The sequence below is a fragment of the Argiope bruennichi genome, chromosome 6 (assembly GCF_947563725.1).
Source record: "Argiope bruennichi chromosome 6, qqArgBrue1.1, whole genome shotgun sequence".
Lineage (NCBI taxonomy): Eukaryota > Metazoa > Arthropoda > Arachnida > Araneae > Araneidae > Argiope > Argiope bruennichi.
In genome coordinates, this window is record NC_079156.1 from 56,923,152 (window position 1) to 56,951,021 (window position 27,870).

The 27,870-nt window shown below is 28.9% G+C and overlaps 1 protein-coding gene across 1 annotated transcript; it reads right to left on the bottom strand.

Moving 5' to 3' along the window:
- Nucleotides 1–281: 281 nt before the first annotated feature.
- LOC129971047 (adult-specific rigid cuticular protein 11.9-like) lies at nt 282–4,320 on the bottom strand. The gene is made up of 2 exons (XM_056084513.1): nt 4,218–4,320; nt 282–1,894 (listed from the first exon to the last, which is right to left on the bottom strand). Exons 1-2 carry the CDS (start codon nt 4,227–4,229, stop codon nt 1,319–1,321), a joined length of 588 nt encoding a protein of 195 aa, XP_055940488.1. The 5' UTR covers nt 4,230–4,320; the 3' UTR covers nt 282–1,318.
- Between the last annotated feature and the right edge of the window lie 23,550 nt (nt 4,321–27,870).

Consider the following 27,870-nt stretch of genomic DNA (forward strand, 5'->3'; position numbering starts at 1 on the left):
AAATGATGTGTCTTGATTTGTTACTTAATTATTAATTAACCAAATTAATTAATGAATCAAATTAAATTTATCTAATAAGCTAAATGAATCGCTTTTCTTATTCTAATTTCAAGCCTAAAAATATTTTAACATAATATGACTAGAAAAAAAAATGGCCCCTTAAAAGGTTAATATTAAATATACTTCGTCTAATGAAGCTTAATCACTGAAACTTAAAGTTATTCTTATTATTTTATAAAATTCAGGAAAATGAATTGAGCAATGAATAAAAAACACTCAAATAAAACAAGAATTTTTATAAAGAACATCACAAGGTAGTCGTATCACATGAACTAATAATTACAATTACTAATAGTTACAATTGTTAATTTATCACAGAATAGGTTTACCATTCAATATTTCTTGCAAAGTAGTTTTTATGCCAGATTTACTGAAGAATTCCTTTTTTTTTCCTAAAATCACTCAATTTAGAAGTTTTAAATATCGATATTAACAAAATATTCTAAGATCCTTTTTTTTGGCACAGCACTTTAAAACATAATCGATTTTGTCTAAACTCACAACATTTGCTCTTTTTTTTTTAAATCGAGAACTAAATGACAAAGGGATCCAATTTTTTTCTGACAAATATTACAAAGAACTTGAAAGTATATTGGAATAGCTTTTTATAGTTGACAATTATCTAGAAAAGTTTATAAATAAAGAAAGCACGAATAAAATTTCAACGTGCAATAGTAAGAAAGAAAGAAAAAAGAAAGGAAGGACTATAACGATAGAGTTGGGTTTTGCTGTTTAAACACATGATAGCCTCATTGCTTTAACTGGTTTGTATTAATCCAGCTCTTTTAAAATATTTGGTATAGTATAGGAATGCAAGTATCGGCACATCAATCGTCAACTCTCATATAGCTTGAAAATATATTTATAAGATTTCAAAAGGCACAGGGTACTGTCCAAATTTTACTCAATACACTCATATTCGTAATATTATAATCAAAGACTAGATAACTGATTAAGAATTGCTGTATTTCCTAATTAAAACTTATTAGAGATACAAATTTGGGGTGATTTTAAATTTTAAGTCATTGCTTTTGACTCTGATACTTGTTGAAATAGTAGATTGTAGATACTTGTTGAAATAGTAGAAATAGTAGATTGATTAATAGCTTTGATACTTTTAAAAGTTTGCCCTGAAACTACAATAAATAGTCACACAAGAAAAATAATTTAAATAGGAAAGGTCTTAAAATTTCAGAGAGTACTCCTGGGTCTTTTATAATTCAAAAGTTCAAAGTTTGCAGTTGATTGATGGCTTCGATTAATGGTATCCTTGTTGGGGACCATAATTCTGGGGAGCACCATAAGCTCCACCATAACCACCTGGAGCAGCTTGAGCAGGGGCTGCTTGTGCTGGTGCAGGGGCTGCTGGGGCCTTGGGGATACCGTCACCTTCAACCTGGTATCCATTCTTACCAGCAGTGTACTTGATCACCCTCTGTTTTCCGGTCTCATCAACGTAACCATAAGCTCCTTGGACGGTTCCGTCAGGCAATCTGGTTTCTTCTCTGAAGCTCTGGCCGTCACCCTTACCGGTATCATAACCAAACTTGTAGTCACCGGCGAGTTCCTTGCCAATGTTCACGTAGTGAACTGCAGCTGGGTTGAAGACCTTTGGGCGTTGCTGGGGCTCAGGAGAGTAAGCCTGTGGTGGAGCTTGATACTGCTGCTGGGGCTGTGGTTGGTATGATTGAGGTTGGGGCTGATAGGCTGGAGCCTGTTGGTAACCCTGCTGTGGAGCCTGGTATGCTTGTGGAGCTGGTTGTTGGTAACCTTGCTGGTATCCTTGATGTGGATATTGGGCGCTGGCGATGGCCAGCAGGGCAGAAAAAGCAATCTGATGGAAAAGAATTGTTATTATTTTTATATAAATTTTATTATATAAACTAATCAGTGCAGTTTTATTTAGAAATTTGGTGATGAGTTAAATTAGAAAAAGAATATAACATAATGCTAAGTTCCCGGAAGCTTATATACCAATTTTTATAATGTAATAGGTCTGTTTCTTATAATTTTTCTTTCAAGAAATCGTATATTGATTAAAATAATATTTGAATACTCTAATAAAATGTATAAAGACAAAAAAATATTGCAGAGCTGCCTCAACTGGAATAGCCACAAAAAATTAGCATTTAATTAAGGCTGAATTTGATCCTGTTGTTCGTGAAAGTTATTTATGCGGAAACAATTTTGAAGGAAATGGAGAAAGATCAGAGTGTAATACAATGAATTAAGTATTCATATAAACAACCTTGACAAAGCTCGTTGATCTTGATTGGGTTCGGCAACAGGTTTCAGCTCATTTTGTTTCCTTAATAATAAATGTTTGAATATTTAAAAAGACAATCTTAAATAACAAATGTGTGATATTAAAATCTTTAGAAAAAACATTTTATTCTAACTTTTTATGCAATCCCATTATTAATTAAAGTACTTTCTTTTATTCTTCCAGTTTCAATATATTAATTTTAATTTAAAAATATTTTTATGAATTATTTTAATTTAAGATCAATTTTATGAACTATAGTGGAAATAATGAACGACCATAAGAAATTCCCTAACTTCTTTACTAATCAATTAATTAAGTCAATATTTCTCTTTAGTTAATTTAATCTAATTTATGAAAGAAAAATTAGTTCAAAATCACATATTGAAGTATTTATTAACTAAGTATTCTTTAAATTATTTTTTTTTTATTTAAAATATACTTCTAGAGCCCCTACTAGAAATTTAAAGTCTATTTTCAAATGAAAAGAAATTTAAATGTTATCACACTCAGTATATTCCTATTATGGTCGATTTTTTTTTTTTTACTTTCAAAATGAATGAAATTTTAAGAACATTTTTATATATTTAAAGATAAATGAACAGAAAAGTATAAAGTTTCAGTTGAAAAAAATTTAAATTAGATCTTCTATAAAAATGGTTTATTAAAGCAATATCTTAAAAATAAAAAATGCTCTTATGACGTATTTATTTTGAAACTTCATAACATAAATCTTTAAGATTCTAATATACTTAATAAGTCATTTCATTAAGGAAATGAGGAAGATTCTAGTAAACAAGAAAAACTCTTAAACTTTCGAATTTAAGAAAAAATTATTCTATTTGTCTTAGCAGTTTATTGTCTTTGATAAAATGTTTTATCCTTTTCTGATATCTGCTTAAAATAATACAAAAAATATTATTTGTTATGAATAAATTACAAGATGTTATTAACTTAAATGCTAATATGAAGAATAATTTACTATTCATTTCACTAGACAATAAAATTCTTAACAAAATTAACAAAAAATATGCTTAACTACCTAATATATCACTGAATTTATTTGATTATAGTCTATTCGGAATTATACATATCGAAAATTGAACTACAGCATATTTAAATCAACTTCAAAAGCAATCACAAAAAGTACAAGAGTTAATATCAATTAATCGTCTGACCTATTGAAAAATTGAGATCTCGATTTCAACATTAATCCATATATTTTGGGATCTATGTCATTGTGGATTTGTATGTTAAAACACAAATTGCCTTTAAATTTCATCCTATTTCCTTACTAAGATGCATATTGTAAAATAATTCAATTTAAAAATTTTGAAATCAATTAAAAATGAATTGTTTAAAAAAAAACGAGCTTATTATGTGAAATAGTCATCTTTAAATATCTTGATATTCAATTCTTAAAATGCATTTTATCTTTAAAAATCCAATACATTTAAAATTGAATTTATTTCTACTTTTAAAGTACAAAATGTGAAAAATAACTATTTAAAATTCACCATCGTTTACGACTGCTTACGAAATCTTAGATACTGTTAAATATATTTCTTCCAAAGAAATCCAATAAGATCTCTGTAAACTAGACATCAAATCCATCATTTGCCTTTCTTAATTCAACTATAATCAAAAATTCCACTCATGTCACAGACTGATTTTTTTCGAAAGTCCTTGCGAAACGCCTACGAACACTTACTTATTCCATCATACATCCGATAAGCTAAACCAAGTCGAACGAGTTATTGACAGAATCTTGATCTAGGTCAAAATTTTTCCAAGTCTGACTATCTAACCAAAGTTGGCAAAAATTATCCTAAATCTTAAACAAACAACTCAAACTGTCTCTTATTATTATTATTAAAAAGCACCAAATACTTACAAAGGCTATCATGTTGGTAGAAAAGGGGGAGAAGTTAAACCCAAGTGTACCGAAAGGATAGTGAGAACAGATTATCTTTGCCGCCCTATATATACCTCTAAAAGTAAACACGAAAAATAGCGCTTTGTATGTTTTCATCATATTTTTTATTTCTTTTTTTATTATTTCCAGTCGAATACCTCGCATTGCTTGTCGTCTTTGGAGCGCAGGAAGTGAATGTGAACCTGGATTACAAGTATTGAGAAAGGTAAGGTCAAGGATGGAAAAGTGGTTTAAGTCAGTTGACGACCTTACAGCATTTGAGGCTCGAGTGTCCTTTTTCCCGAGTGTCGCCAGGTGGTACGCGAGTCATGTCCTTACGGATACGTCACCTTTCATTCATATTATAATTTTTTAATTGAAATAAGTATATAGCATGTATATATATATTTAGGAGGGTTTGTTTTTTTCTTCTAAGATGGGTTGTTTTTGTATCTCTCATTTACTGATTCATTGTTATGGTGACCTCAGAATGGCCAATCTATGCAGATGCTTTATTGAATGTCATTTATCATTCTTCAAGTAGTTTCATTTGGCGGTCATTATATCAATTAGATCCTTTTATTGAGTATTACAAGATGTTTATTGAAACAAAAATTATTTTCCCTATTAACACTCGATATTGTCGGATATATCCATTATGTTGTTCAATTTTCTGAATTCTATGCAGTTTAGTGAAGATATCATAGCAATATTCTTAAACACTTTGTATTAATAGAATTATTCTGTTTTTCCCCCTAATTCACTATTTCTAAAGGATACCAATGATAAATATTTTTAATTGTCACTATAGAATAATATCAGGCAATTCTGTAATTATTGGCATTGCCTTAAACGGAGCCGTGTGCATGAGTTTTGAATACTATATGTATTATCATCAGAACATTTTAATTGAATTCTTGCATGCAGTTTGTTTCGAACAATGTGTTCTGATCTAAGCAGGACCTCGTACATGAGGTATGGTGGAACATAAATTGTGTGGCCTGTTGTCAGATATTTTTTAATTATTCTGAACGTAAACAATTAAGAAAATTCATTCAAATGAAGGTTTATTTTAAAAGCATAAAGTGGTAATTTATGGAGGTGATAATGGAGATTCTCTAAAGATAGTACCAATATTATCTGTAGATAGTACCAATATTATTTGTAGATAGTATCTGTAGATAGTAAAATCTGTAGATAGTACCAATATTATCTGTAGATAGTACCAATATTATCTGTAGATAGTACAATCTGTAGATAGTACCAATATTATCTGTAGATAGTACAATCTGTAGATAGTACCAATATTATCTGTAGATAGTACAATCTGTAGATAGTACCAATATTATCTGTAGATAGTACCAATATTAAATATTTGAATTATTTCAATTATAAAACATTTTAATTTAGGATCTATATATGCTTAGACGCATATTCGCTTTTATGAAGTTAGGTTACTATGCATTTTTTATCGTTTGGAAATTCTCTATTATTAAATTTTTCTTATAACTATACATTGTATATTACGAATTAATCTCGTAAAATTACATATAAAAAATTAAATATATATTTTATTTTTCCATGCAGTTATGATTAAACTGATTAACTTATTAATGATTAAACTGATTTTTTTTATTTTCTGTACACCTTTTTCAATTATTAATATAACTGGCTTTTGATTTATCCTGAAATATTAAGCGTTAGCTTTACCAGAATTCAAGCAAAATTGATAAAAATAAGAAAAAAATTAAATAATTAGCTTCATATTAAGAGCATCGGAAGTATGGGTAATAAATAAATCCATGTAACACTCAATCTAAATAATTTATCAGATAATTTATGGTTTAATAATAACTATACAGCTTGATTAATTATCATTAAGCATAATATAACAATACAATTCCATAAATCAAAATACGTTAATGGCACAGAAACTGTCATTAACATAACTTGATTCATTGCGTACTGAATTCGAATTTTTTATCAGCTGATAAATGTGTCCATTAGTTGTTGTATTAGGATCTATAAATCTGAATAGGATTGCTAGTTATTCTACTTATTTGAAATCATTTATATTATTTGTTTATTTGAAGTTATTTACAAAAAAGTTTTACCAAATCCTTTTAAAGAGAAAGTATAATGATTTATATCAAGGATTTCTTAAGTTACCAAGGAATGGAATGATGATAGTAGGAATCGAATATGAAATCATAATTGAAAACAGAAATAGTAATAAAAAATGTATATAATTTGATTAAAATTCTAACAATCACTTCAAAATGAAGAGGAGCAGACTTCCTATATCACATTACCATTAAAGAATACGTCAAGTAATTAAAAATAGCTCAAAATAATTATTCTAAAAATAAAACCGCTATTTCGCAACGTGTAAAGAAGAATTAATTAGGAACAGCCCATTATGTGATTGATCGGCTCATCATTTTATGAACAGGCATATTTGAAACAAAATGATCACTTAATTTTCAAGATAAATTTTAATAGGCCATTTAAGATAAGTCTATATCCATATCAATATCAAATTACTTTCCAATAGGTAATATGATAGAAGCTAATTTTGATATCCACTTAAATGCAGCCATATTTCCTTGGGAATTTAAAATTCGGGTTAGTTTTAAAGCGGAATACAATACTTCTTCATGCGTGAGAAGATGATATTCTATGGGGAATGATATTCGAGTATTAAGATATTATCTTATCATCAGCCTAGGATAAGAATTTTTAGTTTCCAATGTTTGCTTTCACCAGTTATGCTGTTAATTATCCTTAATTTCCCATTTCTCTGATATTGATGTTATGTTCTAAGCATAAATAAAAATGCTTCCAAATTAACTATGAAGTCTAACATCCCACTCCTGTTGCCATTATGTGATTGATCCCTTTATTACTATCTTTAGTTTTATAATTAAATATTCGAGCTGTTCCAAGGAGCTAATTTTTAAAAAAGAAAATGCGCCATTTTGTTTTTTAAATTATATTTCACAATGGCTTTAGCTATTTCAAGATAAAATATTTTATCTAACAAAAACATGGCAGAATTTAAAGGTTTGATATTGATTGATAGATGGATTTCGATTAAATGCAAATTTCACGTCTTTGTAGATCAGTGCCCGAATATAGGTTTCAGCTTATTAAGATTAACAAAAGCTCAAATATGGAAATCAAATTCATAAACAAAACATCTTTCTTCCAAAATTTATACTAACACATAAAAAAAACGAAAACAGCCATTAGAAACTTCAATTTTTATTAACTTATGAAAATTTGAAATGTTATTGTTCAAATAACAATAACAAATGAAAATAGCTAATTCATGCTTGGAATTAAAGAGCAGTAAGTAACTTGAAAAACCTTTTTACTCCGAATTCTAACGTAATAAAGCAATAATATTGCTTAACAGTTGCTTTGAGAAACTTAACAGTATGGAGTTGCAGCAAATTTTGTGTGAAATCTTTCCAAAAATTAAATTCCTCATATCCTCAATTATGGACTTTATTATTTCGGATAGGGTAGTGAAAAATAGAGAGTAAAAAAATAAAGAGTAAATAAAGAGAATAATAAAGAGTAAAAAACAGTGTTTTATGATATTAGTGAATCAGTGCAATTTTAAGTCAATATGAATCATGTGAAAGAAAAGATTCTTGACGCATTTTGAGAAATTATATCCTACAAAATTATATCATGGATCATATTAATTTATTAATACGAAGAGATTGATTTCCATTTTATGAAGAGTATTTCATAAAAAGAGGGGCTGATAATAATATAAAAAAAATATGTAAAAGCTTAAACAAATTTTCAATTAGGCAACAGCCTTGAGTTGCAGGTGTTTCGATTTAAAATGTTATTAGACTTATTATATAAACTTGAGAAATATGATTTCTAAAATATTTGGACTTCAATGCATGTCTTAATTAAATTATTAAAACTACAAATGAATAAATTAAAAAACGTTTATTTTCTTATTTGTAATATCTTGGAATAGCATTTCTTTGATTCGCTACGATTATATTCCACTTGACAAGTCCTATTTAGATCATTTAAATATTACATTTGCTAGAAGGTTATTATTTCTTTAAATCTATTATAATAATTAAATACTTCTTTTGTAATTGAGGAAATCATTAACTAACTATTATGGGTGTTTTTTTAAAAATTAATTACTTTCATAATTTTTTCTGTGACTTATATATTAAAACATAAATGGATTTGTATATATACATTTTTTAAAAAAATGCAGCAATGAAAAAATAAGTCTTAAATAAATCATAAAAATGCTGATTAACTTAAGAATGGCATGAAATTTGAGACTAAATTCATCAATTATTTAAAAAAAAAAACCTCATTATGTAAATTTTCCAAATTCACAAAAAGACCAAATTCTCCACTACAAAGCATAAAAAGAATTTAAAATAAAAAGTTTAAAAAACTTTTGAAAAAACTTTTCAGCTTTATTCTGGTGAAACATAACAAAATTCCCGTTCTTCTTAAATAAGTAGAAGTGAATCTCAAGAACTCGGCACGTTAAAAATCCTACCCTTCCTATAATCCGTTTCAGAAGAGTGAGACTAAACAATTCGCTGCATAAGGATTTTAGTAATTTCGGGCCGGCGTCCTGGCATAGGGGTAGCGCGTCTTCCCCGTGATCTGGGCGTCCCGGGTTCGAGTCCCGGTTTGGGCATGGTTGTTCTTCCTGTTCTATCTGTGAGATGAGTGAATGTGCCCTCCTGTAAAAAGGGGTTGTGCAAGCGAATGAGTGATGCGTGAGTGGCAAAGTCGTACTCTTGGCCCTAGTTGGCGCTGCTATAAAAAATAAGAGACGTTCCCCCTCAGGCTTAAATCGCTGTCTTCGTAACAGTGGGCTTGTCAGTGGCAAGTGCCATAAGAAACAAACAAAACAAACAAACAAGTAATTTCGGTACGACGTAAACAAAAGGGTTTTGAATTATATTCTGCAATAATCATTATATAAAACATAATTCACTATATTTAGTAATATTTTGCGCTATGAACTTAAATTTTGCAATTAAAATATGTTTTTATACTAAACTTCTATCAATCCGGTACATGGTAATTCTTCTAGTCTAATACTTGACGAATTAATGAGAGTCTTCTGTAGACTTAAAAATAGCTTCGAAATTAATTAGTTACTAACAATTTTAAAAATTCATTGCAGAGTACATGTATGAAATGCGAAAAAATGGTTGCAAATATTTATAGAATAGGATTCTCTGTCGCACAATATTTTTGCAACGACAAGCAGCTTGGACTACCAATAAGGTTGTTAGTGATGAAATTATAAATAAATCTGCTACATTTCGAGATATTTCTCAAATCAATATTGCCATCAATTCAGATTTTAAGGAATACCCAAAGGTTCTCATATTTTCTACTGCCAGACGACTTGAGGTAACACTGGGCCACTTTTCTTCGCAGCCGATTTGCAAAATCAAGGAAGGCTGGCGGGTGGTTCCGAATTCGAAGGACAAATGAACGTATCGTCCACGTCAGAGGCGGACAGCTTTCTTTTCATACAAATAATGCAAAACTTCACGGTCTCAGTCTCGTTCGAGTGACCTTTCTGTTCGGAAACCATTATTCGAGACGACACGCAACGCCTTCGGTGGAGCGCCTTCCCTTTGCAATTTGTGTATATACACTGCTAATGAGTTTCGAATGTCGATTCGCACCTCTGTTGCTGCAGCTTCGGGGTTTAATTTATTCATGGGAAAACGGAAAGTGTGGAAGAAACGGAATGGGGATTTTTGCCCATTGTCGCTTTCTTTAATTAATGGACATTGTTCTTTTTTTTTGGGGGGGGGGTATCATGAAGTGGCGTGATGGCTTGACGAAAGTTTTATTTGATGGCAGTGTATTCCACAGATGATTGGGGAATTACCAGCAAAAATACATGAAGTATTTCTTTGGAAGTGTTATCGATATTTTATTAATAAACTATCTACACAAAACATATTTGATAATGTTTTAATGTCGTAATGAAATTGCATGTCCCTGTAACTATAATATTTAAGGACATTACTTTTTCTTGTACGAAACATGCAACGAGGATGTATTGCACTAATTAAAAAAAATCAAATTCCAGATTTTGGCGAGATTTAAGTATCAGATTTCTCAGAGTCCGAAAAATAAATTTTTGGAACTATGTTTGTTTGTGAGCATGATAATAAAAAATTGCTTTGAGCGGGAGATGGATAAAATTTGATATTAGCATTTACATCAGACTTGACGATTTCTTTCAAATGGTAAGCGAAATCCATCCGTACTGGTGAAGTGTGTCTGTTCAGGTGTCAGAGCACAAGTGAGCACAACTATAAAACATAAAAGTTAGACAGATAAAATTTAGTAAACAGTGTTAACATTTAAAGTAAAGAATTATGAAAATTTCTGATGGCAAAACCTTTTTTTATTGGAATATAATCATTACAATAAAAATTCTTTTATAATAACAATAATAACAATCTTCATTTTTAAAAAATATGTAATTGGAGTTGGATAAGTGCCTATAACATTAAAATTTCGGCTCTAGAGGAAGACCAATAAAAAACTGGAAACAACTATTTATATATAAAAAAGTGATTTTTTATAAAGCATCTTAAATATTCCACATATATTCAAATTGTCACGATAAATGATGACAGGCCTTATATATTTACTAAGTTATTATTATATTTTTAATCACAATATAATTAAATAACAGAGGAACTCCTGCATGTTGTGTTGTAAAATTAACTTCTTCTGTACGCTTGACCTATTTTTATAGTGTGTTGCCTATAAATATCTTATACGTATATGTCATTTGCTTGATATTATTATTCTTTTCTTTATTCTGTTCTCTCTATTTTCATTAATTTTTCTAGAAAATGATTTTGGCAAAATAATTTTTGAAATTTTTTATAGTTTATAATTTTGTATTGTTGAAATTTTTGCATAAAAACCATTGATTGTAAAAACTTGTTAGCATTCGTAAGAGTATTTACTCTGTTGCTCGTATTTGTCATAAATTTTGATTCGTCAGAATAAACAGTTTATGTGTGTTGCCCTGATATCGCACTAATGCTTTTTCAGCAAACACTATTGAAAATAAACGTGAAATAGAAGAGAAGATCTATAGTAAAAATTAGAACAGCTGATGATGTTGAACCCTATATGCCTGGTAATAAAATACATGCCTTTTTTTCCATCTCCTATTATACCATCTTAAAGTCCTTTAACGAAAAAAAAAAGAAACGTTTAAGCAAAAAATACACTTTTAATGAGACAAAGTAAAGATCATTCTTTTTTTTATTTTATAAATATGTTGTCAATCTATAAATTCCATAAGGTAACAATTCATCTAGAAATTTATTGATTTTATATAATTTCATTCCAGCCTGATAGGTTTAACATTTGACTTGATTTGCGACGTAAAATTGCAATTCGACAATATGGAATATAATTATTCAGTACAGCATCGTTTTCGCACGCGCATAAACTGTAAGAACATGATTCAAATATCCATACACATATTATTAAAGAGCTATGTTTTGTGCTGTACTGAGTGCTCCTAGGTTAAAATATCATGACAATGTTTTTGAAAACTGAAAATAATTTTTACTTATTAAACAAAAACATTTTATTAAAAATTAATTCGAATTTAGTGTTCACATTTCAGAAACTAAACAAAACTTTTAAATTTTATTGCATAATGCTGTGAAGTAATAAATAGACTTCCCTGCTGTGTCTAGAACAAATATTGAAAGATTTATCTTCAAGTCCACCTGAGATAGATTTATTATCAATAAGCTCAGTTGTAAGTAGAAATGATAACCTCTTAAGCAATCCTGTAAGAATAACAAAGAATTCAATTTTGTTCGTTATTATAAGCTTAATAAACGAACAAGGCTAGGCTTTTTTTTAAAAAAAAGCAATTACCTGTCTTCATCAATTCAAAGCCAAACTCTTAAATTTCCACAAGGCTTTTTAATTCTTGCCAAATTCCTTTTCCTTTACACTCCTTAATAAACAAAACCAAAACAGAAAAAGCCAAAATATGTCCTTTCAGAAAAAAAAAACGATGATGTCGACACCAAACATTAAAGAGGGCAAACCTTTTACCCAATCCTTTATCTTACCGGTAACATTAAAAAATCTGAGAAAAGGGATAGCTTACAAAGTCTGCAGCAACTTCAGAGAGTGCACTAAAAAAAATCTTATTAGCCACTAACAAGATGTCCTGAGCATCCATTTCCTCTGATGCAACCCATTGGTATTCTACGCACAATCTCACCCACTGATACTGGGTGCCAAAAACCATTAGTCCAATCAGCGCTATTAACCCTTTAATTGTGAAACACCTTGGTGTGTTATTTTTAAGATGCATTTTATGGCAATCAAAAGGGTTTCTACAGCTGTCCCATCCTTGTTACTTTATGTATTGGCGGTTGCACAGATAATCATTCTCCCTATCTTCACTTGCCACCATGTCGTGATTCATTAGATTCATGCCTCCAAAGTGTAATGGAAGCGCCAAGTAGTTGGGATTATGCGATTTTTTTCTTTTTGGCGAGATTTTTTTCTACTGCCATTTCGATTCATTAGGGTGCACATTTTTATAGGTGACATTAATGGATTGTGCGCTGTTTGGCTTGATTGATGAATGTGAAAGATCTAGGTCTCATGTTATTCGGTTCGCCCAACACATTTTTTATATATCAATGATTGAAGACATTCGGAGGGGAAAGCTGGGATTGTGTGGGGAAGATGGCTGTGGAATTTTAAGATCTGGTTACCAATCTTTTATAGCCGAATGTGATTGTTAAGAATAAAACTGACCAAAAAAATTCTGTTATAGAATAAGTAACTTTGAGTGTAGAAATTATCAAGGGAATTTTATTTCCTTGTTATGAAATTCTGACAATGATTGCGGATGATATTTTAGGTCATAAAAAGTATTTATTGCCAACCCTGCTTTCATAATTCTTTTACTAGTACCACTTTTGAAGGCTTATCATTAAATCTAATTTACTGTAAGTAAGTCTAAATATTATACAAATTATTGTCCTAATCCATATTTTACAGACAAAATGGAGTGGCTAGTTATTATTTCAATAACAGATATAAATTCACATTTTTAGAATAATAATATAACTTTCAGTATGACTATTAAATATATAACTTTCACTATGACTATAACTTTCAGTATTTCAGTATGACCCAAATATTTTTAAGTATTTTTAGTGTTTTTAAGTATTTTGTTTAGTATTTTTAAGGCTATCATATTGTTGTAAATTAAGATTCCAAGATTAAAAATCTTTCAACATGTTCTACAAAGAATATTGTTGGATATAGGTTTAATAAATTTGGCAAATAGCTCCTTTTTGAAAATAAATGCTCATAAAGAAAGTTTTTCAGAATTTTAATTAGATTTTCAATTATAAATTAATCAATATTTTATTATTTTTTTCTCAATAACTTTTGATATTTGTTAGTATAAAATCCATTTTTTAAATCGCTTTGAAATTAAAAATATTAACTTCAATATGACATCGCTTTTAATCTGTGCTATTTTTTCCTCTAATTTTAATAAAGTTTTCAAAATACTTTTAAGTTCACTTTGTAAAACTACTATATTTTAAGGTAACACCTTTCACAGTTTATACATTCACATTTGCAGCGATGTTGGACATAATTTCTGTGCGTAGTCATATTGATTCATAGTTAAGAATAAATTCTAAAAATAAAACAAAAATAAGGGAACCAATCCTTAAACGTTATCATAATGTGAAATTCTCTACAGATCTGAACTGCCATCATAATTTTTTAAAAGGCAGTGTTTATAATTATATATGCATCTAGTATACTTTATATGGAAAATTCATGCATGGAATATAATTTATGATATAAAACAAATTAAAGACCTAAACATAAAAGCGAAACGTTTTTAACACTCGTTACCAATGTTGCTTTGTATCTAAAAGATGGAAAGTTTTCACACACGTACTGCAATGGATAACTTTTATTAAGATTTCAGCTGGCCAGGTGATATTAAAGTTTTTATGAGTATAATAAACAACTGCATACCCAAATTCTATGTGCATTAACATGAATTCAAAAAAAGATTGTTTCATTAACTTGAATAACATACATCATCGTTTTTTACATACAGAAATGGGAATTGACCGTCAAAATGCGCAGAATAGCTTTCATATATCTCAATTTCATTTAAATCAATATCTCTGCATATGAACATAGTCAACAGTTTGTCATATTAAAGGAGAGATCGCTACAGTTAATAATATGACAGCTTTACTGTGTGTGCTTTCTAACATCACATTGCATAATGTTTAATACGGTGCTATGATGTCACGTCCTTTTCATTCCCTTTATACTCTCAAAGAATTCCAAAATTAAAATGAAAAATTTATTAAGAAATTATTAAATTATTAAAAAAATTATTCATTAAAATTAAAATGAAAAATGCAATGTAATAAGTTTATTTTCTCTAATATTTTTATCACATATTGCACTTAGTTCACAGCGTAGTGGAAGGAATCCAATATGCATTTGGATTTATTCCACAATTTTCAACCGAAGTCCAAAATTAAATTTTGATTTATCTTGTATGTTAAGACGTTCACATGCTCACGGAGAAACATTGAATAAATAAACAATCTGCCCTTTGAAGGATTTAGTCTAAAATTAAAAATATGGATCTACAATTTAGAATATAAAGGAAGAAAGATTAAAATTAAAAAGTTAAAATTCACCTACCTATCTTGTGTTTTGTGAGTTATTGGGATCACATACCAATAAACTCGCATCATTCCAGGTTTGGTTTTTCAGACATTTTAAGAGATATAAAATAGAGATTTGCCAGATTTTTGGGATCTATTTTTTTATTATTACACCATTTACGCTTTTTTATATACTTGGTGTCCTAGAAAATAAATATTTGTTACTTAACTCTTTGATGAAGATTTATATTAAGAAAGAAAAAGTAATGTATTTTAATATAAAATTCTGAATAATATATAATGAAAAAAAGATGTTTAATTTAAAGTGATGTTTAGTATTAAAAAAAAGAAATAGTTCTATCTACAAGTATTTTATTCTTTTTTAAACTTATGAAACTTTCAAATCCGAAAAGCACAAAACATATACGTCTCTCTGTCTATGAGCATGGTAATTCAAAAGGCTTTGAGTTAGACGGATAAAATTTATTATATATGTGGTAAATTAACTTCACGAGAGGGCGCTCTGCGTTCTTCCGGTGATAGCCAGCAGTCGGAGGGCAGAGTTCAGAGTTCACTAGACGAGGGGAGAGAACGGACGTCCGTCGAGAAGGGTGCGACCGGAAACCGAGAAGCCGTGATACTCTGAGAAAGGGCCGAAACTGGAATTTTTGCGTTGAAGGATTCCTCTGCAAATGCCAGTGCACCACGCGTAGGTGGGAAAGATCCTTTGAACGACATCAACTGTCCATCTTCATGTAATATAAATTCCTTCTTCATCATTGAATTCCATTTGTAAAAACCATCCGAATCATCATTTGTTAATCAAGAAATAAAAGATTAAGCTAATTCAAGTGGACTGATGCATTAAGACCCATCACACCCACATATATACACTAGAACTGTATATGCATATCAAATTTTGGAAGGCATCCATTCAGAGGAATTCTATTTGTTCGGCTCTCCGAATATAAATTAACACAATAAGCATAAAAAGAAGAGAGCTAGAAGCATAAAATTTGGTATGGAGATTTAACATCAAAAGTGTAGATATCTGTGAAATTTGGAATCAAATCCATCGAAGGTTTGACTGTATGTCGGTACATTCACAAGTGTAAACGCAATAACTCGGAAACGCAGAGATTAAAATAAGTGAAATTCGGTATGCTATCTTATAGCTATGATTTTAATTTTAGGTTAAATTTTTGTTTGATTTAGTGGAGAAAATGATGACCCAAATACATAATTTATTTTGTGTATTAACAGCATGCCAGCGATTAACCGCCAAATATTGCACCCTAGATTCATGCCAGAAATCAATATTCATAACTTTTATTCTTCAATGATATACAGTTAATACATTTTTTTTCAATAAAATTAAGGGTACAAATCTCGTGCTTGGAATTAAAAGTCTGAGTGCTCATATGATTCTCAGCCTTCTTTAAATTCCGCAGTTTTATGCGAGTGGCAGGTGGTTAACAGCTATTTTTTTAGAATATGAGAGAAAGTTTTAAGAATACCTGCCAGTTTCTCTAATTTTATGGTTGGAGAATCAATCTGAAAAAGATTCCCGATCATTTTAAATCAACTTTTACAGTTTTATAATTTTAAAAATCGTCTTTACAATTTTTTGGCAAAATTACAAGTGTAATCAATGTTTAAACATAAATCTTAATTCCATCGCTATTACTGCACAAATGCAATTTTGAAATGAATAAGATGCAATATTTGGAATAAAAGTCAATATTCATACAATTATAGGCACTGTCAATGAACTAATATTAAGATTTCGGCTTTAGGACCCTGAAATTCGACACCCGATGCCACCAAATATTCATTGTGAAAATAGACTTTTTGGGCATTAAAATTGACCTAGATTATAAAGCGTTATTCCGATAATGTAGAGAGGAAGTTTGAAGAGAGATGGTGTAGGCATAGATGTCGCCATTATCAGTTGAACATTGTTAAAAGCTTCAAAATCCGTTCCAAAACCGCAATTACATTTTCTTCAAAACGGAAAGTCTTGATTCATTCATTTAGATACAACTTCAAGGGAAACGAAAAGATTTTTTTTTCACTAAAAGACTGTAAATGCAACTTAAATGTACCGTCAAATATCCAGATATATAACCATTTCACTGGCTGAAATCGACCAAATATCCAGCACAACAGCATGAACTTTTGACTAATTGCCAACTCGGAACAGAAAACATCGGTACACCCATTACGGGCATCTAATTTTTCAATCTGGGAGACAGTATTCTTCCTTCCATTACCCTAAAAAAAAAACTACTTCCATGTTCCCATTTCGAAGCAAAACCAAACGATCACAAACGAACCACACCTTCCCAATCATTCCCTGTCCTTATCCATCAAAAGCCCTGATCTAAGAGTGGATGTCAGAGGCTCAATTTCTTGGTAAGATGGATCAGTTTGCCAGCGAGGGAGGATGTGTAATTGGACTAGCCTGATACGACCAACTCAGGAACTTTGTCTCATCGCTGGCAATATAAACACTCGTTTATCTTTTCTGATCGGTGGATGAATATTTATAGCCTGCACTGGAAGCAGGCAGTGAATGGGGGAGCTATTGAATTGAGTATCGAGGAGAAGATAGCTTTCGACCAATGAGCCTCAAATGATGTATCACGGCTTTTAAGAGAAGATTCTTTATTCTTGTGCGCTATGATGATATAAAGCAAATGCCTTGTTTGCCTTTTGTCGAACTGGAGATATATAAATGAGTTATCTTGGGTAGTATTTAATATAGAAGAGGGGTTTGCACAGAGAAAGGCGATGATTGTTTTCGCTCCATGGCATGGCTCTTCTGTCTATTTATGAACTAGTAACACAACTAAACTTTATAATATATTTCCCACATAAAGGATTTGATGGGAGTATATATATATATATTTAACGGTATTTTTAAGCAGATAAATTCCCCAGAATTGCATTGTAAGCTATTTCATTTAGGCATCAAAAGAACATGACTACGCCTTCTGTATAGCATAGAGATCGAAACAAAAAAAAAAAAAAAAAATAAGAGAAATGAATCAACATAATTTAGAACTGAATTTATATAAATGCAATAGCAAACATAAGAAATTCCGCAATGATTAGAGATTATTTCTTGGTTCACTGTAATGATAAATTTAAAGCCCATGTTTGATTTTTAATGATTAGAGATGACATTAAATGATCGGAAATTATTTCTTGCTTCCCTATAAAGATGAATTTACAACCCATGTTTGTTCGGTTTTTAAATAAAGCTAATATCTCAATCACAGATGTGATATATTCTAGCAAAATATTTTTTGCTGTTAAAATATTTTTTGGGTTTTAATTGATTTCATACTTTTACTTTTCAAGTTTTAATATTTAAAACCCTTCTTCTTTAATTCATATTAGAACAGGATTCTACAAATCCCATATAAAAAATTATGAATTTCATCAAAGGATGGTAAATGCATCCCTATCTAATATCTAAATTTGGAATTTTTTTTAAAAAAAATTGTAGAATTTTCAGATAAAGTAAGTAACAGAATTATTAAAAAATTAAGATTACAAAAAAGAAGCCATAATAATGTTGAATAAAGTGTAAACCATGTCAAATTTCCAAAAAAATGATGCCTTATAATAGCTGTATAAAGAAAGTTTGACCATAAAATTTGTATTTTTTACTACGCAGAAAGATATTTTACATTAGAATTAATATTCGTTGTAAAATGCCTTTATAAAAATATCATCATTAATTAGAGATACATGATATTAAAGTAATTTCTTAATGTATGTAGACTAATCTCCTTTACATTTTCGTAACTGGCACTTTGCTTTTGTAAAATATGGATAATGATATGTGGTGAATAGTTTATAAGCCAGTTAACAGCTACGCTACCCGAGCAATTGCTTTTGTAGCGTGGTCATGGTACTGGACTGCGAACCACAAGGTCCCAGGTTCTATCCTCGTTCATATCAATCCGCTAGATTGGTGACCTCGGACGATGAACCTTCGACCTTCGTACAGCTGATGTGGCGCCATCTACCAGCAACCAAAGTCGTCAGACTCACTTGACACAGCAACAGCAACCACTCACTCACACACGCTCGCCATAACGCTTGGCGCTACTTAAATGGGTACAGGCGTATTGGAATCAATAGCTAATAATACATCACCACTCAACAGCCATATCGTTCGTCTCACCTCCGACTCAGTGGAGGGAGAGTCTGTGGTGAATAGCTTATAAGGCAGTTAACAGCTACACTACCCGAGCAATTGCTTTTGTATCCTGGTCATGTTACTGGATTGCGAACCACAAGGTCCCAGGTTTTATCCTCGCTCATATCTATCCGCTACAGATATTACAATGCATTTTTATTAGTTTAATAATCGTGGTATACAATAATTACTTTTAAATACTTTTTGAACACATTTCAAGATTGTTGTTTCTTTTTATAACAAAAGATATTGTAACTATTTTTCATATGTACTTAAATAAAAAAAATATTATTCATACATTCGTTTAACATGATAATATTCATAGATTTATGTAGTATATGCAAATAGAGTCATGCGTCTTATGTGATAGTACTTGAAAATCGTCCAAAATGCTCTATAGGCCAGACCAGTGGACCTAAACTATGAAATATGATTTATTTCCATTTCTTGAGAAGTTGGTGCCCATAACAATTGCAAGTTTTCAAAATTATAATGAGAATTGTAATTAAAAATTAATCACAATGTTTCACCTTTTTCCTCGATATCATTTGAGCGTATTATTGTGTGGCGGATTGGTATGAGCGAGGATAGAACATGGGACCTTGTGATTCGCAGTCCAGTAACATGACCACGATACAAAAGCAATAGCTTGAGTAGCGCAGCTGTTAACTGGCTTATAAGCTATTCACCACAAATGCATAAAGTTCATTTTTACATTTCTTTAAGACTCAAAAATTAATCTATTCAATGATACTATTTTTATTTCCATATACAATTCTATCCTCTAATTTTGATTATTTTTTCACAATTCTTTAAATATATATTTCAACAATACTTTTCATTTAGATCCTATATTTAAATTCACGCGCTGAGCTGAGATGTTAAATACAATTTTATGCGTACGTTTATGGGTGATATATAAATTAAAAACATATTTTAAAAATTAATAAAGTTTGACGATACATGCATTGAATATTATTATGCTTCGATGTTTAACACTAGAGGTTCGATTATTGTTAACATTTTTCTCTTTGTTTTTACTTTTATATTAAAATTCTTCACGCTTTCTTGCTGATTTTGATTAAATTAATGTCATAATTATTTATCTTATACCTTTACATCACTTGTTATGCATGTTATCGCATGCTTACAACCTTATATACAAGAACAATGCTGCACCTCCAACAAATCATCCCTAATTCAGTTTTTTTTTTGTGGTGTTTATATCTAATAAATCTACAGTCTTTGCTTTTTTTTTTTTTTTGCTTTAGAATATTAATTATTTTTAAAACGATAATTAAAAATATTCTTCGGTATTAATTAATTTTAATTTTTAATTCCTTGAATCAATTTGCACGTATTAAAATGAAAGATTCTAAAACATGATGTATTCATAAAACCATATTCTGAATATTTATTATGAAACTAATATTCACCTTATAGGTGAAAAGAATCTAGTAACAGGTTTTTTTCAATTTATTAGCGGTTAAGACATGTTGTAAAGACATATAATTAATGTTAAACATTTTTGTCACCCAAGAGTCTATCATTCACCATGTACCGTGCAAACTATTATTAGTATAATAAGTTTACTTAAGTCGACAGATAAAAATTTTTTTGCCTAACATTTTATAGCCGGAAAGTTTATGATATTAATTATGTTGATTATTATAAAATGTTCATGTCTTAACTATTAAATATAATCAGGTGATTAGATTGATGACGGTATCAAAAAGGTTGTTTTTTTCCATGTAAATTCGTTGACAGGTTTTTTAGATGTAAATTCGTTCGTCATTTGAGCACTCAATGCAATAAAAGTGTATCATGAATAGGTGCTTTCTAAATTTAAAGCATGTTCATCTTGATATTGAAAATTGAGGGTATGTCGCTAATATATTTTTATCTCTCTGTCTTCCCTTTGCATTCTTTTAGAAAACCTTTTGCGCCTTTTGCACTAAAAGCAAAGCAAACGCATTTTACTATATTTAATGTGTTTTAAACTTGAAACAAAAAAGTGAAAAAACAACGATTAGCTAGACTCTTTCTGTATATTCTTTACCTTACTTTCCTTTTTTTTTGTCTCAGTCATATTATTAAATTACGAGATCAGTGGATTATATCAATGGATTAATCCATCATTTTTTTTTTTATAATTTAATTTTTTAAAATTTTATTTGGAGTATTAACTAATTCTGATCATTTTAGACCATACATATACATAAGTATATTTTAATTCATTTACAAAATATAATCAAGGATAATGAAGAATTTACAAAATATAATCAAGGATAGTGAAGAATTTACAAAATATAATCAAGGATAGTGAAGAATTTACAAAATATAATCAAGGATAATGAAGAATTTACAAAATATAATCAAGGATAAGGAAGAATTTACAAAATATAATCAAGGATAGTGAAGAATTTACAAAATATAATCAAGGATAATGAAGAATTTACAAAATATAATCAAGGATAGTGAAGAATTTACAAAATATAATCAAGGATAATGAAGAATTTACAAAATATAATCAAGGATAGTGAAGAATTTACAAAATATAATCAAGGATAGTGAAGAATTTACAAAATATAATCAAGGATAATGAAGAATTTACAAAATATAATCATGGATATAGCCACCATTCTTATAAAAATTTGACGAATGATATTTTATTTTAAATGCTAATATCTCAGGTTTACTTATTCTAAATTTGCATTCAACATTTTCACGTGCATGTTCTATTATATTATGTATCACGTAAGAATAAAATCGAGCAATCATACACAATGAATGATTGCTCGATTTTATTCTTACGTGAATCGTTGAAAATCAAAACATTATGCTAATAGTCTCCTTTGAGTACAAGTGATTTGACAGAAATATTGGTTCTGTTCAATTTCAATTAAATCTTTTGTACATTATTTAAAATTCATCGCCTCTTTATTTTTCCAACGAATTGTGATACACATTAAGTTGTGTTACTTTAATTGCCTTTCACCTGTTCTCTTAATTTTGTGCATGAATCCTCCTAATGGAGTCAGATTCATTGATATCATAGTTCTATTTAAAAAATTATTGTCCGGCTCTCTATTCTCGCCATCTTTCTAATTACTGTATTCAGATTTTCCCTTAAAATTCCGCATGTAAATTCCATAAATAAAAAGCAAAATCTTTTTTTCTTTAACTTTCAACACTGGAAGTAAGTCAAGTGTTTAAACATTCGATAAAATAATGAAGACGAGTGGACAAGTCACATTTAACTATGTTAAAAAAAATTTAAAAAAAAAACTTTTGAATCTTTTAACCATTTGTTCCTTTTTCTTTCTTTTTCTTTTTTAAAAATATTTTTATTGAATTAGTTAAAAATTCTTTTACTGATTTTTGTGTGGATAATCTTATTTGTTCAAATAAGAATTTCGAAAATTAAAAAGTATTTATTCGTAAATTAAAAAGTTTTCATTTCTGATTACTTTTTAGAAGATTAAATATTTTTACTAACTTCATTAAATGCTGAATAATGTCAGTATATTTCGTATTAATATTGAAAACATGCAAATTTATTTGTTTTTCCTCAAAAGGTCATCACATATTTCTTTATAAAAAAAAACTCCTGAAATATTCAAATAAAATGGCAACTCACTTTCTTTATTTAGATTTTTTTAAATTTTTATTAAAATGTTTCTGTTTGGCAATTTTAAATATAAGAAAAAAGTTCCTTATTGCAACATTTAATTTAAAAAAACTTGCCACAATTAATTACTATAGAATTTACTTATTTCCTTTCTAAATTGTTTTAAATATTCTTTTTAACCTCTTTGAACTAAAAGTTATTTCCACATCGTTATAGTTTTTAAATAATGAAAAGTATTATTTGCAATACAGTTAACTTCCTAAAATGGGAAAAATCGTAAATTCAATTGATAAAAAATTGATTATTAATTCAATTGATTATTAAAAGAATGATAATTATTTTTAAAGAACTACTCATTATTAATTATTATGCATTATTAGCAAAAGGCTCCACTTTAGGGAAAAGAAATCTAATTATTTGATATAATTTTTCAGGTTTTTCTGTAAGCTGCATTTTAAATATTCACTGAAATAAAAAAAAGTACAATTTTGGAGTTTGAAGAGCGTTTGAAACTCCAGTATTCATTTAGATTAAGCTGGTAAGATTCTGATTTTTAAATTTCTTATTTAAATCTAAATGATTTAAAAAAAATACATAATTATTTTCCATTGAGCAGTAGAAGAAAAATATGACTTTTATCAATATGTATTTTCCTCCTTCAATTATTTCATTCAAAGAAGTAAAATGAATAAAAGTATTACTATTGTGTATAGTCAAAAAAAGAAAACGATTTTATCTTTTAAAACATTAACATTTTTTAATATTTTTAAGACGATTTACTTTAATACTTAACAAAAACATAAATTCATTAAATAATACTTATAACTTTCAAATGAACATTAGGGCATTCAAGTGTTTTTTTTTTTTTGAAGAAAAACTGAGTTTAGCTATACTTTAAAAAGACAAAATTTTTCACTTTCGTATCATTAAATCCTATTCTTACCATAAAAAGTTTTCTTCGGGTTTTTTCAGTGCAAAGTGAATTCTTAATCAAACAATCCTAATTAAAATTGCATGAAATTAAATGCAAAAAATAACGAAATTCAAAGGTAAGATCTTTTTTCACACTTGATAAGTCTAAAACATGAGTGTTCTTTAAAAAACAGTAAGAGAACGTTTCTAATTCATCCTTAAAACATGTCACTTAGATGAGATTTTCTTTCAAACAGGATTTAATGTGACTGCCAATCTTTGTTTTAAAAACTTTTCCCCCCTCTGTTGTTTATCCTCTTGTGAAGACGATTTCTTGGAAAATGCCAATGTAATGCCTTTTGCCAATGTAATTCTCGCACTTCACTTCATTTTTTGCTTGTTTTATTTTTCGTTTACTCTTTTGATCAATATCGTTTGGAGAAGAAATGTTTCTAATGCTGGTGTTCTTCATCTCTTTTCTGAAAGTATAAGAGAATAAAGAAAGAAAAAAAATATTCCATTAAAACTCTTTCTTCCAAGATTCCGCTTGTACAAGAGAGAGAAAAAAATTCTACCTTTTGACAAGAACATCGTTCATTTAACCTTAAGGCACAGCATGGAACTCGTAAATATTCATGATGTTAATAATGCCCATTCTTGCATTAACAAAGAAAATTCGATAGCAAAAGAAAAAAAACGCTAAATGGAGAGAATAGAACCACTTCATAATTACAAAGAGAACATGGCGTGAGAAAGCCAAACTTGCAATATAAAAGTACAAACTTAAGATGGTGGGTTGTAGTAGCTTCAACTTCTTTTTGTCTTTATGGTTTCTTTATTTTATTTTACTGAGCATTTTTTTATAGTGTACTCTGTAAGACATTTACAAGACAGATTATCGTAATTAACAATGTTAGGTTTTTCTTGAAGTTCTTCGTGAAAATAAAGACTTTTTGAGAGGTTTTCAAGCTTTCCTAGTTAATCAGATTTCTTTCCTTTATTTTAGAAGAAATATGATTGGGTCAAATTAAAGTTGCACTTTCGGTAAAATGTGATAGAACACTCTAAAAAGGTGACAAATTGGTGAATAAAAAAGATTAAAAAAGCTTTCTTTGAATATTAATTTTGCTTTGGTAAATATTTTTTTTAAAGAAAAGGCAAAATTTTAGTTATAAAACCTTTCAAGTTTATTAACATATTTAAATTATAAAGATTGCTTAGTAAACAATTTAAATACATTCTCCAAATTTTAAAACATGGTTAAAAGAAATTGTTCCAAATTAATTTTTCATAATGAAAATTCTGAAACTTCTTCAGTGTTGAAACTTTTTTTATGTGTGGAGTTTTAGTAGTCTATTTAAAACTTTTATTTCATTAACAAAAATGCAACTTAAAAATAATTCTTATTGTAATGGGTTGCCTTAAGTTTTTAGTAAAATAATAAGAATTATGTTTTTGAAACAGAGATGGTTTCTTTAAATATTATTTCATTTTTTTGTACTGTAAAAGGAGAAATAACGTTCAATACTGGAAATAAAATAAAATGAAAATACATTCACAAATAAATTATAAATTAGAAGTTCTTAGATGATTGTTTGAACAAACGATATTGAAATATTGAAACGTGAAAACCTAGATATACAAAGCAAAATGTTGCATAACTTTGTAACACGTTTCCTAATTTATCAAGTTTAAATTTCATAGACATAATGTTGCCCCACTACATTACCATTCACCAATAATTAAATTAATAATAGTTGTTGTTTTTTATAGTTGTACAACTTTTATTAATAACTTCAAATATTATTAAATGAATAACAATTGTAGTTATTAATAATAGTTATAGTTAATGTTTATTGTTAGCTTTTATTTTTCAAAATATTAAATTTAATTTAATAATTTGTTTAGTTTCAACACTTTGGAAAATAAAATTAAGTGAAAATAGTTAGAATATAATTGTCAGTTCCACAAAAACAGTGCCAATCTGTGTATGTTGTTGTTTCTACTTACTTCTGTAAGCCTTGTGCTGTACTTTGTGGTGCACAAGGATTGACTTAATTAAAAAAAATGCTTAACATAAATATTACAACTTTAGGGAAACTTTTGATATTTTAAGGCTTTTATCTTTTTCGAAATTTTACTTATTTTTCTTTGATTTTAGGGAATATTTACGACTCTAGAATTATAATTAACATGCTATGTATGATAGGGATATTTAATAAATAAATTTCCAAAAAAATAAATATACTGAAAAATTGAAAATATAAGACATTGTGTGATTTAATTCTGATTGTATTTCAAAGATATTTGAGGATTTCTGCAAAAGAAAAAAAAAATTGGATGGAATTCAACTACTACAAGAAAAAAAATAGCCGCTTCAAACGCTATCTGGCTTATTTTTCTTTTACTTCGACCAAATCAAGCTTCAACTTCTGCTTCAAAGAATACTTCCTATTTTAGTTAGCCCTGAAGCGAAGATTTTCAATTTTCATAAACCTTTCTCTCGTCCTTAATATCTCGTTTTCAAAAATACATTCTTCAGAATTTTCCACTTCTGTGTACTTCTTAATCCCAAAAGAAAACAAATGTTTCAATCCACGAAAGCAGAAATGGCAGAAAACATCGTATAAATGGCTAAGCCTTTTTCTTAAAAAGAATATTCCAATTGCTACTGCTGCCGTTACAGAAAATGCTAATTTTGCATTTCCAGTTGATATACAAAGATGAGGAGAAAAAAACATGGCTCTTCTTTATAGTATGCCTCCAAGCCAGGAAGTGCCTCTTGGATTGGGGAATAACTAGCTTTTTACTGATTTCCTGGTACGAATCAGCGAAAAATTTAGAAATCTGAGTTATGACTTGAATGTCCAATTAGGAATTGCTTCTTTTCTCTCGTCGATACTAAAGAGGCTTCTTTAAATCTTATGTAAATTGGGTTTCGAAAAGTACTTTCTTATTTAGAATGCTTAATCTTACGTTTTCTTTAAGATTTGAAAACTTATGGGAAAACTCTCGGGATATTTCGGCGGAAAAGATTTATTTTTGTTTAAAATTCAATTTGCCGATAAACTAGGTAAACTTCTCTGCCGTATTGAGAAAGATTTGAAATAAGAAAGAAAGATAAAGATATATATATCTATATAAAAAGGGCTTAGCTCTTGAGTTTTGTTGAAATGAGTAGCTGCTTTACTTTGATACATTGAAATAGAGTTAATATTTGATTTTATGTTTCAAATTGAATGCTTGCATTTTCCAGCAATTCTTTTGGGAGGATTTTCAGTTTTGAAAATTGTCCCAAAGGTTCTTTTTCTGTTCTAGAAAAGACTTTTTTTATCTTCAAAAGTTAGAATTCTTAATACATTCATATTTCCATATAAAAGCAAATCGAAAAACACTGAATTATTCACTTTCGAATGCTATTTATTTTCTTAAGGAATAATCCTTGAGATTATGAACTTAAGATATTAGAATATTTATATCATCCGAAATTATTTGGTTTCTGTCTCTGATTTTTAAACTAGATATTCAGTCGTTCAATTCAGAATAAGAATTAATGGGATAAAAACACAAAAGATTTTTATTTTCAAATCTTATTGTGAAATGCGGGTTAAATGCAAAATATAAAATCATATTGAAAAACGTTATTTAAAGTCTTGAATATTTCTTATATAGAACATCGTAGCAAAAAAATGCATCATTAAAAAAATTTTATTATTTCACTTCATGCATTAAATTCTGGATTATTGTGCATTGATATGGTAATAGATAGTACTGATATGGTTAATGTACTAATATTATCAACATTAAATCATGGATGCATTAAATGCATTAAATCAAGGATTATTGTGCATTGTTCACTGATATGGTAATAAATAGTACCTATATGTTTTATATATTAATAGTATAAACATACACTGGCATATCATTAAAAAAATAATAACGACATGCATATTGAAGAAACGCTCTCAAAACAAGACCGCTGAGCTGAGCGTAATGAAATTTGGCTCTTAGTTACTTTTTGGATGTTAGATGCTTATAGCCAAAATATTTTTACAAATTTTTATAAAATACCAATCGTAAATTTGCTGTTTTTGCTTAATAACTTCGAAACATATTATTGCTTAA